Source organism: Rutidosis leptorrhynchoides, chromosome 11, assembly GCF_046630445.1.
Source record: "Rutidosis leptorrhynchoides isolate AG116_Rl617_1_P2 chromosome 11, CSIRO_AGI_Rlap_v1, whole genome shotgun sequence".
Lineage (NCBI taxonomy): Eukaryota > Viridiplantae > Streptophyta > Magnoliopsida > Asterales > Asteraceae > Rutidosis > Rutidosis leptorrhynchoides.
Window position 1 is genome coordinate 25016278 of NC_092343.1, and position 20412 is coordinate 25036689.

At 35.2% G+C, this 20412-nt stretch overlaps 2 protein-coding genes across 2 annotated transcripts; one reads left to right on the forward strand and one right to left on the reverse strand.

Moving 5' to 3' along the window:
• Positions 1-369: 369 nt before the first annotated feature.
• On the reverse strand, positions 370-1200 carry LOC139874390 (uncharacterized mitochondrial protein AtMg00810-like). The gene has a single exon (XM_071861831.1). The coding sequence runs from the start codon at positions 1198-1200 to the stop codon at positions 370-372; it is 831 nt and encodes a 276-aa protein (XP_071717932.1).
• A 13448-nt stretch (positions 1201-14648) lies between these two features.
• LOC139874391 (putative disease resistance protein RGA1) lies at positions 14649-19777 on the forward strand. Its single transcript, XM_071861833.1, has 2 exons — positions 14649-15064; positions 19227-19777. The coding sequence occupies exons 1-2, from the start codon at positions 14649-14651 to the stop codon at positions 19675-19677; spliced, it is 867 nt and encodes a 288-aa protein (XP_071717934.1). The 3' UTR covers positions 19678-19777.
• Positions 19778-20412: the final 635 nt, after the last annotated feature.

Below are 20412 nucleotides of genomic sequence, written 5' to 3' on the forward strand. Positions count from 1 at the left end.
TTTCCTAAATGGTGAAGACTAAATAAAGAACTCAATACATGACAGAGAAAAAAAACGCGGTTTCTTATACTCCCCCTCAAGTTGGCGCATGTAAGTTTCAAATGCCCAACTTGTCAAGTAAGGTACGTAAGCGATTAGAACCAAGTGGTTTGGTAAGTAAATCTGCTAGTTGTTGTTTAGAGTCAATAGTCAGAGGTTCAATTTCCTTCTTTTCAACACGTTCACGAACGAAATAGCAATCCATTTCGACGTGTTTCGTTCGTTCATGGAAGACCGGGTTATTGCGATGTGTCTAGCCGATTGATTGTCACAAAACAGCGATGTAGGGCCATTAGAATGAATATTTAATTCTTTAAGTAACCATTGGACTCATAACACTTCGCTGACAGCTATAGCCATGGCTCGGTATTCGGCTTCGGCGAAAGAGCGAGATACCACTGACTGTTTCTTGGACTTCCAAGAAATTGGAGCTCCACCTAATAAAAGCAAATAGCCACTTCTTGATCGTCTGCTGAATGGACACCCAAGCCAATCGGAGTCGCAATATGCAACAAGATTTATTTCACCATCCTTAGGTAAAAGTATACCTTGACCAGCCGTGGTTTTGAGGTAGCGAAGGACCCGAGTGGTAGCCTCCATATGATTGCGTCTAGGATCTGCAACAAATTGACTTAAGATGTTAACTGAATAAGTTATGTCTGGACGGGTGGCTTGTAGATACAAAAGAGGACCCACAAGCCTTCGATATTGGCTTGCATCAACCTTCTCTTCTTCCTCTCCTTTGTCAAGTTTCAAGTTCGGCTCCATTGGAAACGAGCTAGGACGACACCCTTGCAGACCACTATCCTCAAGTAAATCTAACGTATACTTGCGTTGGCTAAGAACTAGGCCTTCTGATGTTCTTGCCACCTCTATTCCCAAGAAGTATTTCAAGGAGCCAAGATCTTTAATGCAAAATTCCTTGTCAAGGTAGGACTTTGTTCTCTTAATTTGGTTCGTATCATTTCCAACCAGTATTACATCGTCCACATAGATAAGAGCTGCTACAAACACGTTAGCAGTTTTATAAATAAACAAAGAATGGTCTTCCTTTGATTGCTCGTAACCAATGCGAGTGAGCAATCTAGTGAACTTGTGATACCAGTTTCGAGAGGCTTGTTTCAAACCATAGATAGACTTCTTGAGTTTGCAAACCCTCATGTCGTTCTCTCATGCAAAACCTTGCGGTATTTTCATATAGACTTCCTCCTCCAAGTCACCGTGTAAGAAAGCATTATTAATGTCGAGCTGCTGAATTTCCCATCCCCGTTTAACAGCAACCGCAAGTAGGGTTCTAACCGTTACCAACTTGGCTACCGGAGCGAAGGTATCGTGATAATCGACACCCTCTAGTTGTGTGAACCCTTTCGCCACGAGTCTCGCCTTGTATCTTTCTGCCTCGCCATTTGGTTTGAATTTAACCTTGTACACCCACTTTGAGTCGATGGCTTTCTTTCCTTTGGGTAGTGTTTCAAGCGTCCATGTTTCATTTTTCTCAAGTGCCATGATCTCATTCTTCATTGCTTCTTTCCAATGCTCACTCTTAGCCGCCTGATGAAATTTTTTTGGCTCATCATGGGAGTTGATGGCGGATAAGAAAGCTTTGTGAGTGTTAGAAAAACGATTATATGAAACATAGTTGGATTGGGGATATACCGTGGAATTTGCTTGATTGGAGACAGGTTGTACGTGATCGATCGATGGGGGAAGTTCAACTTGATAATCCCTTAAGTGTTTAGGTTGTACTCTACTTCTTTAATGTGTTTCTGCTTCCAATTCTTGTTGCACACTAGGTTGGTCATCATAAGTGGTGTCATTTAAGTGTGCTTCACTTTCATCAACTTGCACGTTAGGTTCATGTTGCATAAATGTAGTCTCATTCTGAGGAGTATTTTCCATGGTGGAATACCTTTCATTATTTTCATTATGTTCATTCTCGTCAGTTTCCATTTGTACTCCCCCTGTCCCCACATTTCCAGTGGTTTCGTCATGGCATGCATCATCACAACATTGAGTGATTGGGCTGATATCTTCAAAAATCTCAGGCTCTTGACTTTGGTAATTGTCTTAAAAATTTGCAAAAGGAAAAACATCCTCTACAAATTTAACATCTCTAGTGACTACCATTTTTATTAACTCTAGATCATAAATTTTGTAGCCATTTTTACCATAAGGATATCCCAAAAATACACCAGGCTTTCCTCTTGGTTCGAACTTGTCCCCATTCATTTCAGTGTTTCTATAATAAGCCAAGCAACCAAAAATACGCATGTGATCATATTCAGGATTGCGGCCTAATAATATCTGGTAAGGGGTCAAGTTATTTATAGCCTTTGACGGTAACCGATTCACTATGTAGGTGGCAGTTAAAACGCATTCTCCCCAAAAGGTAGTAGGGAGACTAGCTTCAAATCGGAAAGCCCGTGCAATTTCTAAGAGGTGTCTATGCTTTCGTTCCACGACCCCATTTTGTTGTGGGGTATGAGGGCAAGTCGTTTCTAGAACGATTCCTTGCTCGGCATAAAATTGGCTCATATGGTTAGAGACGAATTCCCCACCATTATCACACCTAATCCTCTTAATGGATTTTCCAAATTGTATACTAACCATTTTATAAAAATCAGTTAAGCATTTACTAGCCTCAAACTTATTCTTTAGCAAGTAAATCCAAACCACGCGACTATAATCATCAATTATAGTTAAAAAAATAATTTGCCCCTGTAAGGGAAGGCCTTCTATATTTGCCCCAAATATAACAATGAATCAAATCAAAACATTCATTCGTCTTAATGGAACTTACCGGAAATGGTAATCGAGTAAGTTTAGCTTTATTACAAGAATCACAAACTTTATCCTTAAAATTCAAAGAAACACCTTTAAGAAAATTAACATGAGACAACTTTGCATTTGATGCGTGTCCAAGTCGCGTGTGCCATGAATCATATGTGACCATCATCGCCTTCCTTTCTTCCTCCATTCGATACAGACCTTTACGACAGCTACCCGTTCCAATCAAGTTCCCCGTCTCCAAGTCCTGTAACACAAAGAAATCAGGAAAGAATGCCACAGCACATTTAAGATCTGATGATGTAGCGAAGGGGTACGTGATAGTATTATTTTTAATACAAAATACTACAAAATATGACACAAGTTTTATTAATTTACGGATGGGATATACCTAAACCTTGCTACAACACTATAGGCAGTGTACCTAATCGTAGAGTAGTGTAGTTTTTAGTAAGTCCGGTTCGTTCCACAGGGAGCTGGTGATACTTACTATATTTTTAACTATATTTATACAAAATATATATAATTATATAAGTAGTAATATTATTATAAAAGGGGGGTTTTACCGTTTAATGACCGGTTTGTCGATTCTATATTTTAAGCGTAAAGATAAATGACGATAATTAAAGTGCGTAAAATAATGACAATAAATAAAATGACAGTAAATAAAATTGCGAGTAATAAAATGACAGTAAATAAAGATACGATGAGAAATATAATAAAAGAATTATGCTTATTTAAACTTCCGTAATCATGATGTTTGACGTGTTGATTTTAATTTATTACCATGGGTTAATTGTCCTTTGTCCTGGTTTATTTGATACGTCTATCTGGTTTTTGTCCATAATAGTCCATCGGTCATAAATATAAAGTGCGAGTATCCTCGTCAAATTACCCTTATACCCGAAGTCAAATATTCCAACTGATTAAGGATTTAAACTGTGACGCAGTTATCACTTCTGTCAACAATTACACCAGTTATCACTGTATGTAATCCACCCCTGTTTTAATTAGTTTATGAATATTAATTCATCCACTTGATCAGAATGAATAATCAATTACCCAACCCAATTGATTAATTAAATGATTATAACAGATTCCATATGAACATCACTAAATAGGACAACCATAATCATTATTAATTATTAGGTTAATTAATTTGAAGATAGGTTCGACAGACTCCAATGAGTTGTCACTCAATTAGACAATACCCCCCATCTATTAATAGTCAATAGTCCAATTTCCACAAGTGTCGGTCTTTTGCCCAAACCTTAATTATGGTACAAAGCCCAATTACCCAATTTTAGTAATTAGCCCAACATCATGATTACTTCATTTTAAATAAGCATAATAACGACTTAGCTACGAGACATTAATGTAAAAAGGTTGAACATAACTTACAATGATTAAAAATAGCGTAGCGTTACACGGACAGAATTTCGACTTACACACTCAAACGATCTCTATCATAAATCTTATTATTATCATAATTTAAAGTTAAAATTAAGATTATTGTTATATCTTATTAAGTTAACATTATGATAGAGATATAGAATATAGATATTGATAATTGATATTGATAATTGATCGAAGAAAAAAAAAAAGATCGATAAAAAATTCTTCCTTCTCATCGTTACAATCGTTCCTTTTATAGGCTAAATTGTAAATTGAATTTTCATTTACGACCCCTGAACTATGCTCAATTAACAACTTTTTATTATTTAATATTATTCTTATTATGATTTATTTAAATATTATATTTTATTCTTGTGCATAGTTGACTCGTAATTTTTACACCGTTGCGTCGAGCGTTGAGAGTTGGTTCATGTCCTGGTTCCGGATTTTCGAACGTCCTTTCGTATAATTTAATATCTTGTACTTTGCGTTTTGTAACTTGTACTCTTGTCATTTTTAGACGTTCTTCATCAATAATTTGAACCTTTTTGATTGTATCTTGTACTTTTGAGCTTTTTGGACGTTTTGGTCTTTCAAATCTTCGTTTTTGTCTTTAAATCTTCATTTTCGAGCGATTTGCGTCTTTCGTCTTCGCACTTATTTATTTAACTATTACAACTAAAAATAAGGAAATTACATTTAAAAACTTTACATATTGGAACGATATTGCTACTAAATATATGTTCATTTGGAGCACTATCAAATATCCCCACACTTGAGCGTTGCTTGTCCTCAAGCAATACAGAACTTGAAATAAAAACATACATGAATCACTTTTTTATTCATCACATTTTGTACATCAGTGATTTTGATATAGCGGTATAAACAATGACAGTAATGATGGTTAAAGGTGGGTGTGTCATCCACAGTTGCCTCGGGTTTAGGTCAACGACACTTGCAATCAAATAGCCGATTTACTTTCGGTTTCCAAAGCAAAGTGCACATTTGAAAGGCGGTTTACAGTCCCACATGACTATAAAAATTTAGATCCTTTAGGAAATAGGATCTTTATGAAAACATTTGATCTTTTGAAAATTCAATCTAGCTTTTACCCTAGATAAGTTTTCTGATTTGATCCACCATTGGTGTTGCAAAATATATTTGTAGATCAATATTTTGGCTAAAAACATTTAGGTTCGTGTAATCCACTGCTATCCCGGTATCGGAAAGCACACATCCAGTTTACTTGTTCCGTATATTACCTTTCGGTAAACTACCGTCCGGTTGTAAAGGAAAGCGATGAACAAGAAACTGTTAAGGCAATGTCCCGTGACATGCAGATGATTATGGTCTTTTAACGTGTCAGATGCTAGAACTATCCTTGGTAGGAGCGATAGTAAAGATCATCCTATGATTTTTCGGTCTGGCACAAGGTCCTGTCTCCGACCATGCTATGCAACCACCGTTCTTACGGTTGACACCCGATTTGGTTCAGGTGACCTAATGAATTCTGATGAATTCTCAGGATTTTACGTTCAATGGTAATGAACGCATTGAAAATGGGTTTTCAGAAAACAAATCGGTTTGTATTTTTGATCAAAATATTTTCTCGTTCAAGCTCGAGTTTAGATATCATTGAATTCCATGAGTTTGAATTCTCAATCTTTAAGGTCAATCTCTAGGATTGAGTAATATCAGTCTTAAAAGCTGATTTTTAATCTTTAAGGAGATTATCCTTTCTGGGGATCTGATTCATTAGTCTTATCAAGCTAATTTGCACGGTGCCCTCCCCATTTTACAAGACAGACCCTCTCATGGTTAGGATAAGTCTGACCACTTGGCGACCCTGTTTGATGCTGAGGTCCGTGGATTTCCTGCTGATTTTAGTGATGACTTTTCTAGGTTTTTCGTCAACCTACAGCTGGTCTGGACGACAACTTCATGACCTAAATCAAGAAGCGCGTGTCTTTTTCGGAAGACTTTACTTCCTTTTAATGATGGAATTGATTCATCGTGTAGATCCATCTCTTCTTTTCTTTCATCGGATAAAACAGTTGATTATCGTTCAAAACAAAAGTATTTTCAATTGTTTGTACAAAAATATGTGATAGATAGTTTTTAATTGAATAACTTGGTACATTCTCCCCACACTTAGTTTCTTTCTTTGCCTTTTTATTCTCCTTTATTCCATTTTAAATGAATTCAAGCGTTTTAAGTTGTTTCTCAATTTATGTCCTTTTCGAGGTAACGATAATTTCGGTATTAACACCTAGTTTTCATCGTTCATAAATATGTATAAACATGATTTTGAGTTCATTTAGTTGAAAATTTTTCAAATTTTCACAAAATTTGGCAAATAAACCAAGTATAAACCTGAGAGAATTTATAACCCTTCCCCACACTTGAGATCATGCAATGCCCTCATTTGCATGAAATCAGACTATAATTATAAATTCATGAGGGTGATTAGCGTAGAAAAGTGATTAAAAATACCGAGTTTGCAAACATATTGTTATTTCACATTTGATTTTTTTCGTCTTGTCAAAATCAGTAGCTTTTGCTGAACTTCATGACAGTCTTTGAAAGTGCGCTGTTTTACCCTGTTTTGTACATAAGATAAAATACAAACATATATACATATTTTTGAAGTTTGGTTTATAACCCCACTTTTCAAAAATTTATAAAGTATAATATTTTTGGCATACTTTAAATCAATAAAATTAAAAATAATGATAACAAAATTTGTCGCCCCGCCCTCGGGTAAAGTAATTTCGGCTCAACGACCTAGTCTTTAACTCACGACGAATTTTAGAAATCATTTTTTAAACTTAATGAAATAAAGTAAATTTTTGTTTTTAAAATCATTCAAAACATAAATTTAAAAAACATATTAATTTTATATAAAACCTACTAAATAAAAAGATTCAGAATGGAGGGAGAAAACTAGTTCTTTAGTGTCTGCTAGCGGAAAAGACCAATCGGATTCCATTCTCGGAACTACACGAGAACAGAACAACTAACTCTCGACAATATTTTCCTTTTAGAACATTTGAATCTCCCCACACTTAGGTAGCTGTGGTGTCGAAATTGTGATTAGCTTCATCGTCAATTTCTCTTGGTCCATAATCAACTTGCATATCCGTGACTTTTTCTTTAAGCCATTGGTCGGATTCCTGTGTAATATCCACAATTTCAACTAGTTTCTCCTTTTCTTTAGGTGATAGATTGGATACTAACCGGTTACATAACTTAAAGTTCCCCTTGGTTTTAGCATCGCGAATCCGTTTAATAAGTTTCTTCATTGAACTATTAATAACGGGATTATTTAATTTCGTATCAACAACGGGGTTCTTTGTTATCATGTCATCATTAGGTGTTACTTCATTTTCCCCACACTTAGGCGTTTCATTATTGCTAAGTATTACCGTTGGAGTTGGTAAAAGCACATGGTTCTTACCAATTGTTTTTACTGGTTCAACGGTTTTGGCTGGTGGAGATTTAGACTTTCGAATCATAAAGGTGATCGATTTGTCACCACTTTTAAGTGTCATTCTTCCATTTCCTACATCAAATAACGCCTTGGTGGACGCTAAGAATGGCCGACCTAAAATTAGAGGAATGTTTGGGTCCTCTTCTATGTCAATGACAATAAATTCGACTAGAAAGGTTAAATTGCCTACTTGAACGGGTAGTTTGTCAGCAATTCCAACTGGGTGCTTAATGGTTTGATCAAAGAGTCGAACACTCATATCCGTTGGACTTAACTCACCTACACCTAATCTCTTATATAAGGAAAGAGGCATAACACTCACACTTGCACCTAAATCTGCTAGTGCATCATACATGACACAATCACTAAGTAGACAAGGAACAATAAATTCACCCGGATCACCTACTCTAGGTGGAGGTTTTGGTGGAACTGTATTCACCGGGTTTATCTTTACGGTTTTTGTTTCTTGCACTTTCTTATTCTTTTTCTTCTTCTTCTTTCCAGAGGTATCACAATCTTTATTACCTATCACTTGCTCATACTCAACTCCTTTTCTTGGAAACGGGATGGGTGGTTTGTATGGTGCCACCACTGGCTTTACATACTCGGGTGGTGATGGTGTAACTTCTTCATTGTTACTCTCATCTAAAACCTTCCCATCTTCTGATGCTGGTTTTTCAGAATTCGTTGACACCATATTAACATTCTCATTCCGAGGATTTACTTCAGTATTACTCGGTAGCTTTCCTTGTTCCCTCTCACTCATCATGCTAGCAAGAGTACCTACGTGTTTTTCTAGATTCAAAATGGAAGCTTGTTGAGTTCTTAATGACTGATCAAACCTCTCATTCGTTTGGGTTTGAGTTTCAATAAATTGTGTTTGAGATTCAACTAGCTTGAATACCACGTCTTCCATATTTGACTTTTTCTCTTCAGTTTGTTGTTGTGGTTTATATAAGCCAGGTCTTTGTTGATTGAAAGTGTTGTTTTGAGTTGGTTGGTTATTCGGACCTTGTTGGTTATACGAGTTATTGTCGGGTCCTTTTGGATTGTAAAGAATGTTTTGATTTCGATTGAAGTTTAGCTTTGGCGGTTGATAATTATTTTGATAATTATTTCCAGGCCTTTGGTTCATATAGGAAACATTCTCTCGTTGTTCCATCGTTGGTTCAATGTGACAATCTTTCAATAAGTGTGGTCCACCGCATTGCTCACAACTGATTCGTATTGCGTGAATATCTTTATTCATCTTTTCCATTCGTCTTTCGAAAGCATCTATTTTTGCGGAAACGGAATCAAAGTCATGGCTAGAATCGGCTCTAGCCGCTTTAGATGATCGAAAGATATCTTTTTCTTGATGCCACTCATGTGAGTGGGAGGCTGTGCTATCAATGATCTTGTAAGCTTCAGTTGCGGTTTTCTTCATAATGGATCCACCAGCGGTTATGTCGATGTCTTTTCGTGTGGCGATGTCTACGCCTTTATAGAAGATTTGTACTATTTGAAAAGTATCTAATCCGTGTTGAGGACATCCTCTCAACATCCTTCCGAATCTTGTCCACGCCTCATATAATGTTTCATTTGGATTTTGCGCGAACGTAACAATTTCTCCTTGAAGTCTCACGGCTTTGGATGCCGGAAAGAATCGTTTAAGAAATTTTTCAACTAAAACATCCCATGTGTCAATCGCCCCTTCAGGTAACGATTCTAACCAATCTTTGGCTTCTCCCTTTAAAGTCCAGGGAAACAACATGAGATAGATCTGCTCATCTTCCACTTCTCGGATTTTGAATAGTGTACAAATTCTTTTAAACGTACGAAGGTGTTCGTTAGGATCTTCATTCGGTGCACCACTGAATTGGCATTGGTTAGTTACCATGTGTAGAATTTGTCCTTTGATTTCATAATCTGACGCATTAACTTCTGGCTTAATAATGGCGTGACCTTGGCCCGTGCGTGTGGCTCTCATTCGATCTTCCATACTTAGAGGTTCTAGATTTTCCATGATTGGAAGTGTTGTATCTGAATCACTAGAGGTTTCTGATTTAATGGTTTCTTCCTCAACAATCTCTGTTTGAATGATTGGTGGTTCCGGAGGAATAATTAATGGATCAGGGTCTCGGAATTGTCCCCGAGTATTCTCCGGATTCTCAATTGTGATATTGGTTTCAAAAACTGGATTATCGGAAATTTGAGTTGAAGTACTCGGTCGACTTGATGACGAGTCTAAAGAAAAATCAACGGCAGCTATATTTGTTTAAACGATGTCTTGATCGAGTTACAGGTGGTGAACGTCTTGCTCGGTGCATTCACTGAATATCCTATTAGTTTTAAAAAGGAAAGAAAAATTATAATAAGTTATCCAACCAATAGACTTTTCTGATTTTGCCCACGTTTCGAATAGCCAAAAGATGCAGCAGAGGGGCAGGATTCGTTTGGTCTCAATATAATTGAGTACTGTTTGGCTCCAATAACCCGGTCCACGTACAAATCCAACTATTACTACGAACCAGAAAATTTTGATGTCTATCAATTTAACCACTTAAAATAAATTTTCGTAATTTTAAGAAATTTAGAGAAGAAGTAGAAAAAATTCTAAGTCCTAAAAACTAGAATGGCGAGAAATAAGAGAGAAAAAGATTGCGCGTCGAAAAGTGTCGAAAAATAAAAAGGTCAAAAAAATAGGCGTCGAAAAATAAAAATAAGAAAGTAGTGCGAAATACGGCGTCGTAAAATTATAAAGCACCTAAAACTTAGTCTAAGGAATAAGCACTTAAGGGATTTTACGGCAAAGCCTAAAAATTCTAGAAGTAAAAATAACTATGGCAAAACTAAACTTAATACTAAAAGTTGCGAATATAGTCTAAAAATCTAAAGGTAATAAAACTAAAAAAAATTTTTTATAGACAAAATCTTAAAAATAATATTTTTTTTTTTTTTTTTTTTTTTTTTACGTTTTTTTTTTTTTTTTTTTACGTTTTTTTTTTTTTTTTTTTTTTTAAATTTTTTTAAAAAAAAACGATTTTTTTTTTTTTTTTTTTTTTTTTACAAATTTTTTTTTAAAAACGATTTTTTTTTTTTTTTTTTTTTACAAAATTTTTTTTTTTTTTTTTTTTTTTTTTAAAAACGATTTTTTTTTTTTTTTTTTTTTTTTTTTTAAAAACGATTTTTTTTTTACAAATTAATAATTTTTTTTATAATTATAATTTTTTTTTTTTTTTTTTTTTTTTTTTTTAATTCATTTACTATTCATGAATAGTAAATGAAAATAAATTAATTAATTTACTATTCACATGAAAGCGACATGATAGCAATTATTAATTATAAGTTACATAATATACCCCTGAAGTATTTAATAAATACGACTTTTTTTTTTTTAAAATTTACGTAAAGATTCTTAAATATTTTTATATTATTATATTCTATTTCAATATTATTATATTATTATATTCTATTTCAATATTATTATATTATTATATTTTATTTCAATATTATTATAATTAAAAATATAGCGTTTTAGCGCTCCCCGGCAGCGGCGCCAAAAACTTGGTGATGTAGCGAAGGGGTACGTGATAGTATTATTTTTAATACAAAATACTACAAAATATGACACAAGTTTTATTAATTTACGGATGGGATATACCTAAACCTTGCTACAACACTATAGGCAGTGTACCTAATCGTAGAGTAGTGTAGTTTTTAGTAAGTCCGGTTCGTTCCACAGGGAGCTGGTGATACTTACTATATTTTTAACTATATTTATACAAAATATATATAATTATATAAGTAGTAATATTATTATAAAAGGGGGGTTTTACCGTTTAATGACCGGTTTGTCGATTCTATATTTTAAGCGTAAAGATAAATGACGATAATTAAAGTGCGTAAAATAATGACAATAAATAAAATGACAGTAAATAAAATTGCGAGTAATAAAATGACAGTAAATAAAGATACGATGAGAAATATAATAAAAGAATTATGCTTATTTAAACTTCCGTAATCATGATGTTTGACGTGTTGATTTTAATTTATTACCATGGGTTAATTGTCCTTTGTCCTGGTTTATTTGATACGTCTATCTGGTTTTTGTCCATAATAGTCCATCGGTCATAAATATAAAGTGCGAGTATCCTCGTCAAATTACCCTTATACCCGAAGTCAAATATTCCAACTGATTAAGGATTTAAACTGTGACGCAGTTATCACTTCTGTCAACAATTACACCAGTTATCACTGTATGTAATCCACCCCTGTTTTAATTAGTTTATGAATATTAATTCATCCACTTGATCAGAATGAATAATCAATTACCCAACCCAATTGATTAATTAAATGATTATAACAGATTCCATATGAACATCACTAAATAGGACAACCATAATCATTATTAATTATTAGGTTAATTAATTTGAAGATAGGTTCGACAGACTCCAATGAGTTGTCACTCAATTAGACAATACCCCCCATCTATTAATAGTCAATAGTCCAATTTCCACAAGTGTCGGTCTTTTGCCCAAACCTTAATTATGGTACAAAGCCCAATTACCCAATTTTAGTAATTAGCCCAACATCATGATTACTTCATTTTAAATAAGCATAATAACGACTTAGCTACGAGACATTAATGTAAAAAGGTTGAACATAACTTACAATGATTAAAAATAGCGTAGCGTTACACGGACAGAATTTCGACTTACACACTCAAACGATCTCTATCATAAATCTTATTATTATCATAATTTAAAGTTAAAATTAAGATTATTGTTATATCTTATTAAGTTAACATTATGATAGAGATATAGAATATAGATATTGATAATTGATATTGATAATTGATCGAAGAAAAAAAAAAAGATCGATAAAAAATTCTTCCTTCTCATCGTTACAATCGTTCCTTTTATAGGCTAAATTGTAAATTGAATTTTCATTTACGACCCCTGAACTATGCTCAATTAACAACTTTTTATTATTTAATATTATTCTTATTATGATTTATTTAAATATTATATTTTATTCTTGTGCATAGTTGACTCGTAATTTTTACACCGTTGCGTCGAGCGTTGAGAGTTGGTTCATGTCCTGGTTCCGGATTTTCGAACGTCCTTTCGTATAATTTAATATCTTGTACTTTGCGTTTTGTAACTTGTACTCTTGTCATTTTTAGACGTTCTTCATCAATAATTTGAACCTTTTTGATTGTATCTTGTACTTTTGAGCTTTTTGGACGTTTTGGTCTTTCAAATCTTCGTTTTTGTCTTTAAATCTTCATTTTCGAGCGATTTGCGTCTTTCGTCTTCGCACTTATTTATTTAACTATTACAACTAAAAATAAGGAAATTACATTTAAAAACTTTACATATTGGAACGATATTGCTACTAAATATATGTTCATTTGGAGCACTATCAAGATCATTAGTTAACCTATGAACAGATAATAGGTTGCATGTAAAATTTGGCACATAAAGGACTCCTTTAACCATTTTTCCTTCTTTAAACATTAAATTGCCTTTCCCTTTAACAGGGATCGCTTCTCCATTAGGGATCGTGACTGGCATTTCGAGTGCATCCATAGATAGGTTTTCAAGTAAGTGCTCTTGATGTGTAATATGTTCGGTTGCACCCGAGTCAACGATCAATTCAGCACTTTTATTTATTCTACCTGCCATGTTAGCTACAACAGATTCTTCTCGGTCTTTGGAAAACAGTTTCACAAAGGTGTTGTACTGCTTCTCTGTCATGCCCGGTATCATACATGACACATATTCGCTTTCAGTTTTGACCATCGATGCCCTTGGTTTCGGTCTGTCCTTCTTTACTTTACCGGGCCACCATTCAGGATATCCAATTTTCTTAAAACACCCTTCTTTGTTGTGTCCCTCTTTTCCACAAAGGTCACAAGCTTCGTCTTTGTCAATTGAAAGATTCTTTTCATTCTTCAACCATCTCTTTTCATGTTGCTGATTTCGGTATCCATCACATCTTCCATGATAAGTCGCCTGAAGGGCAGCCGATTCTTGAATAGGTCGTTTCGTTGTAGTGATGACCCGTTGTTGTTCATCTTCCGCAACAAGATGGTAAGCAGTACCAAGATTTGGTGTGGGCTTCATGGCCAAAATTTGTGTTTTGATGACACCGAATTGTTCATCAAGTCCCACTAGGAACTCATACATCCTTTCCTTCTCTTTCAATTCTTCAAGTTTCTTTCCGAGTTCACAAGTGCAATTGTTGCAAGAGCAGCGAGGTGTTGGCAAAACCGATTCTAACTCGTCCCATAGACTTCTTAGCTTCGTGTAGTAAGCCGAAACTATCAACCCATCTTGCCTGGTCATAGTTAATGATCGCTTTAGTTCGTATGCTTTGGGAGCACTCTCCTTCCCGAACCGTTCTGCCAAATCAGTCCACATCTCAGCAGATGTTTTGGTGTATTTCACGCTATTACGAATATCTTTCTCCATGGCTGTAGTTAACCATCCTTTGATCATAGCATCGCACCGCATCCACTGCATGTACTTGCCAGATTCTTTTTCAGGTTTCTTGATCGAGCCATCAACAAAGCCGATCTTGTTCTTGGCAAACAAGAAATTCGTCATCTCTTGTGACCAATCGTTGTAGTTTTTGTCATTGAGCAAATCGTTTACTTGCATTTGCTTTGGATAATCGGAAGCGTGTAGATAGTAGGGAGAGTTATGATCGATTGCCTCCCCCTCCTTTTGCTGAACATCGTCTCCAGCCATGGGCCGTCGTGGATTAGGGTTCTTTTGGGTTAAAGTATGGTCTGCTCTGTTACCATAAAGTAATTGTTATTTTGGTATTTCAAAAAGTGATATCTCATTCTCATTACGTATAGATACATATAAAAAAGAAGGAACAATAAAAGGAAACTATATACAATATCATTTCCTAAATGGTGAAGACTAAATAAAGAAGTCAATATATGACAGAGAAAAAAAAACGCGGTTTCTTATATACCTTACGAGGCTGTCAAAATTGTACATGTCTACCGACACTTGGACGTCTACCATTACTTAAGAAGTTGTTTATTGAAAGCTTGAATGGGTTCAAAAGACTCGGGCCAGAGTTACTTGGACATGCGGATTCTTGCAATGATATTGCATTTTCGTTACTTGAAGTTTTGGAATTTAGAGATATGCAGGATTGGGAGGAATGGTCAATGAGTGGTGCTGATAAAGATGGAATAGTTGGATTGTTTCCTTGTCTTCGTAAGATATCTATTGAAAACTGTCTTAAACTCAATGTAGTCGTAATTGACTCGATACCCTCACTTGAAGTGTTACACGTAAAGGGATCTTTGGTAACTGTGTTACGAAGCATGGTTGGATTGTCTTCATCAATTGTGTGATGACCCGAAAATTTTTGACTTATTTAAACCAATTCTCTATACGATTTATTATTTTAACACGCTAAACAAAGTCTGTTAGATTGAGTCTCAAAATTTTAGAACTGTTTCATATATACAATTACCTTTGATTACTCTCGACGATTCATGAACAATTATATGTATGTATATATATATGTACAAGTAAAAACGACTTTCCTACGGTAAAACCCTATTTGCTACAGTAAAAATTACTTTGCTACAGTAAAACACAATTTGCTACAGTAAAACACTATTTGCTACAGAGAAACCGTATTTTGCTACAGTGCTACAGTGAAACCGTATTTTGCTACAGTGCTACAGTGAAACACTATTTGCTACAGTAAAACACTATTTACTACAGTAAAACACTATTTACTACAGTAACACTATTTGCTACAGTAAACACTATTTGCTACAGTAAACAAAAGGGAAAGAAGTATGATTGGTTACTACCGAAGATTCATTCAAGATTTCTCTAGAATCGCCAAACCCTTAACTGCATTGACTCAAAAGGGAAAGAAGTATGATTGGTCCACGGAACAGGAATCCTCATTCCAGTTATTAAAGAAGAAGTTAACGTCTGCACCCATTTTGTCATTACCGGAAGGAAATGATGATTTCGTGATCTATTGTGATGCTTCACGCCAAGGTTTAGGATGTGTATTAATGCAACGCACAAAAGTCATCGCATACGCCTCACGACAACTAAAAATTCATGAAAAGAACTATACGACGCACGATTTGGAACTTGGAGCAGTAGTTTTTGCACTCAAAATATGGAGACACTATCTATATGGCACCAAGTGTACAGTGTACACAGACCATAAGAGTCTTCAGCATATTTTTGATCAAAAACAACTTAATATGAGGCAACGTCGCTGGGTAGAGTTGTTAAACGATTACGATTGTGAAATCCGTTACCACCCCGGAAAGGCTAATGTTGTAGCTGATGCCCTAAGTCGAAAAGAAAGAGTAAAACCTCTTAGGGTCCGAGCTTTGAATATTACAATTCGTACTGATCTCACAAAGCAAATTCAAGCAGCACAGTTAGAGGCTTTAAAAGAAGAAAATGAAAAAGGCGAAATGAGCAGAGGGTTAGAAAAACAGCTTGAAGTAAAAGCCGATGGAACCCTGTATTTTGCTGATAGGATATGGGTGCCAAAACATGGTAATCTAAGGCAACTAGTACAAGATGAAGCACACAAAACGAGGTACTCAATTCACCCAGGAAACGGGAAAATGTACCACGATCTCAAGAAGTTTTATTGGTGGCCTAATATGAAGACAGAAATTGCTACTTATGTAAGCAAATGTTTGACGTGTGCAAAGGTCAAAGCTGAGCACCAAAAGCCGTCAGGATTACTGCAACAACCAGAAATTCCGCAGTGGAAATGGGAAAGAATAACTATGGATTTCATTACGAAATTGCCAAGGACTGCAAGTAGTCATGATACTATTTGGGTGATAGTTGATCGTCTAACTAAATCAGCTCACTTTCTACCAATAAAGGAGACAGACAGTATGGAGAAATTAGCACGCCTATATTTGAAGGAAGTAGTTTCCAGGCATGGTGTACCCATCTCTGTCATATCTGATCGCGACACCCGATTCACATCACGTTTCTGGCAGTCATTACAAAAAGCATTGGGAACTCGATTAGATATGAGCACCGCTTATCACCCACAGACAAATGGTCAAAGTGAAAGAACAATACAAACATTGGAAGACATGTTACGGGCATGCGTGATTGACTTTGGAACCAGTTGGGATCGACACTTACCGTTGGCAGAATTTTCATATAATAACAGCTATCATACGAGCATCAACGCAGCGCCATTTGAAGCACTTTACGGTAGAAAGTGCAGATCTCCTATATGTTGGAGTGAAGTAGGAGAAAGACAACTTACTGGACCAGAAATTATTCACGAAACCACCGAAAAGATCATTCAAATACAACAGCGATTGAAAACGGCCATGAGTCGCCAAAAGAGTTATGCTGATGTAAGAAGAAAACCGCTAGAATTTCAAGTGGGCGACAAAGTCATGCTGAAAGTGTCACCCTGGAAAGGTGTTGTACGATTCGGTAAACGAGGAAAGCTAAGTCCTAGGTATGTAGGACCCTTTGAAATCACCGAAAGAATTGGAACAGTTGCTTATCGATTAAAGCTACCGCAAGAACTTAGTAGTGTTCACAACACATTTCACGTGTCAAATTTGAAGAAATGTTTAGCTGAAGAGGATGTCGTAATTCCTCTTGACGAAATACGAATCAATGATAAACTCCATTTTATCGAAGAACCTGTTGAAATCATGGACCGTGAGGTCAAACAATTAAAACAAAGCAAAATACCGATAGTTAGGGTTCGTTGGAACGCAAGACGAGGACCCGAGTTTACTTGGGAACGTGAAGATCAGATGAAGCAAAAGTATCCACATTTGTTCACTGATATCGCTCATGAAACAGGTACTACTCAAAATTTCGGGACGAAATTTTCTTTAAGGGGGAGGTACTGTGATGACCCGAAAATTTTTGACTTATTTAAACCAATTCTCTATACGATTTATTATTTTAACACGCTAAACAAAGTCTGTTAGATTGAGTCTCAAAATTTTAGAACTGTTTCATATATACAATTACCTTTGATTACTCTCGACGATTCATGAACAATTATATGTATGTATATATATATGCACAAGTAAAAACGACTTTCCTACGGTAAAACCCTATTTGCTACAGTAAAAATTACTTTGCTACAGTAAAACACAATTTGCTACAGTAAAACACTATTTGCTACAGTGAAACTGTATTTTGCTACAGTGCTACAGTGAAAACGAGTTTGCTACGGTGATTTGCTACAGTAAAACACTATTTGCTACAGTAAACACTATTTGATACAGTAACACTATTTGCTACAGTAAACACTATTTGCTACAGTAAACACTATTTTGATGTCGACGAACTAGCAAACAAAAACAGAAAAGGCGCCCATGCGATCGCATGGCAAAAACACTGAAAACTCATGCGATCGCATGAGCTACAGTAAATCGAAAAGTACTATAAAAGGTCATTTTTGCTCGACGATCTTTTTTCATTCTTATTCTGTACTTAACATTTATATTTATAATTTTAATTATAATTTTAATTTTAAGTTTAATAATAATAAAGTATATTCGAGGGTATTTTTAATTCGGGTTTCAAACCGTTTTAAAATAAGGAAATATTGGGTATTGTTCGGGGTATTGTTCTTGAATCCAAGGCCAACCATACATTCGTCTACCATCATTACGTCTACGCAATTTGCCAACAATATTGAGTCTCAATATTGAACTGTGAGTTATAGATCCCTTTTTAAATACTTTAAATATTTTTGGGCTGAGAATACATGCAATTTATTTTAAACGCGATAAGACACAAGTACATACTAAATTCTACACTGAGTTAAACCGAAAATCACTTAGCTTTGGTAACTAGTAGCTGCCAGTACATAGGATATGGACTGGTGGGCGCGAATAATTGTATATGAATCCATAGGGCTTGACATCCCCGTCCGAGCTAGAGCGCTAGCCTTTTAACGGACGTATGTTATTTGAGTTTAAGACACATTGGTTTGCATGTATTAAAACGAATGGGGTAATTATCACTATAGCGTTAAGTTTAGTTACCAGGGTGCTCTGTTACGTAGAATCTATTGATAAACTTTTGATGAAATCTTGTGGTCTATCTTTATACATGTTTATGACTCGAGCAATTAAACCTATAACTCACCAACATTCGTGTTGACTTTTTAGCATGTTTTATTCTCAGGTCCTTAGAATGCTTCCGCTGTGATGTGCTTGTTGCCTGCATGGAGTCTCTCATGCTTTGTACAAAGTTTATTGCATTCAAAATAAAACTGCGTTGTGTAATAAATAATTGGACTGTGATGTCAACCTGTAAATTAAAGACTTATGTATTTCGGGGTTTTGCTTATACTTAAGCACTCGCCCACATGTTTATAACTTTCTATGTTTAGAAAGTCACTTATTTTAATGAATGCAATATTTTATCAAAACGTATCATATAGAGGTCAAAACCTCACTGTGGAATCAATGATTAACGTGCCGCGTCAATAGCGATTTTGATGGGTCGTTACAAATTGTTACATTGACAATGGAGGATATTAAAGGACTCACTCAGTTAGATGGAGAAATAGTAGAGCATCTCCAGAAAGTTGAATATCTAAGCATTTCAAAGTGTGCTGAAGTCACTAACTTGTGGGAATCAGAATTGAACAATCTTGTGAGTTTACAAACATTGAAAGTGAGTGAGTGTGTAAATTTGGTGTCATTAGTGGAAAGGAAGGTGGATTTGGTAATTTGTGGCATGTCTTCTATAAGAGAAGTAGAAATTATAAATTGTCTAAAGTTGGAGGGTTACAATTGTACAAATAGTATCGAGAAGTTAAAGATAGATAATTGTGATTCAATGACATCCTTGACCTTCCCACAACTAGACAAAAACCTCCCATCTACTTTTAAGTTTCTTAAATTGAAGGATTGTGATAATCTGGAAGTGAATTGGGTTTTCAGCAACTTGTTGTCATAACTTGGAAATCTTAAACTAAGTATTGTTTCGAATGTGAGGTTGTTTCCTGAAAGATGCTTAGTTCATCTCACTCATTTGAGTATTAGTAATTGTGAGAACATAGTGTTGATAAAAGCGACACCGAATTATAGCAAACCTGCTAGTAATACTTGAAATAATGACAATAAAGAAACACCAAGATTTAACGTGGAAAACCCCAATAGGGTAAAAACCACGGGCAAGGAAAGAAACGTTTCACTAATATGAATAATAGGAATTACACTTCGCTCTAATTACAAGGATAAGTACCAAGTTTTATATCTCTTGTAATTAGGAGATATATCTCACAAACTCTCTATTAGACTACTAGAACACAAGAAGGAAGAATGTGTTGGGATGCATTTTGAAGCTTGCAAGATCATGTATTTATAGTAGAAGAGAATGGCATCATGGTAAATAATTTGTGCACAAAAGTCTTCAAAACACAACTTTGCATGTGTTTGTTGACTATAGAACTCACCTAATATTGCCTCCCATATTTGACCTTATTATTTCAACAATCTCCCACTTGAAGATTTGATTGAAGCTCAATCAATCTTCACACGATAATCCTTCCTTGCCAATGATGTTGCTTACGTTTCCGCTAGGCCGCATGAGGAACGACACCAAATAAACTTGTCACGATTGATTGACTTTGTTGGAAAATCAGCCACATTTTTATCAGTATGAATTTTCTGCATATCCACGGTTCCTTCT

Bases quoted from the DNA above. Each gene is read 5' to 3' on its own strand.
- LOC139874390 (XM_071861831.1), bottom strand. From the start codon at position 1,200: ATGAGGGTTTGCAAACTCAAGAAGTCTATCTATGGTTTGAAACAAGCC.
- LOC139874391 (XM_071861833.1), top strand. From the start codon at position 14,649: ATGACAGAGAAAAAAAAACGCGGTTTCTTATATACCTTACGAGGCTGT. The intron at 15,065-19,226 runs AATTGTGTGATG...TGGGTCGTTACA, and splicing joins ATGGTTGGATTGTCTTCATC to AATTGTTACATTGACAATGG.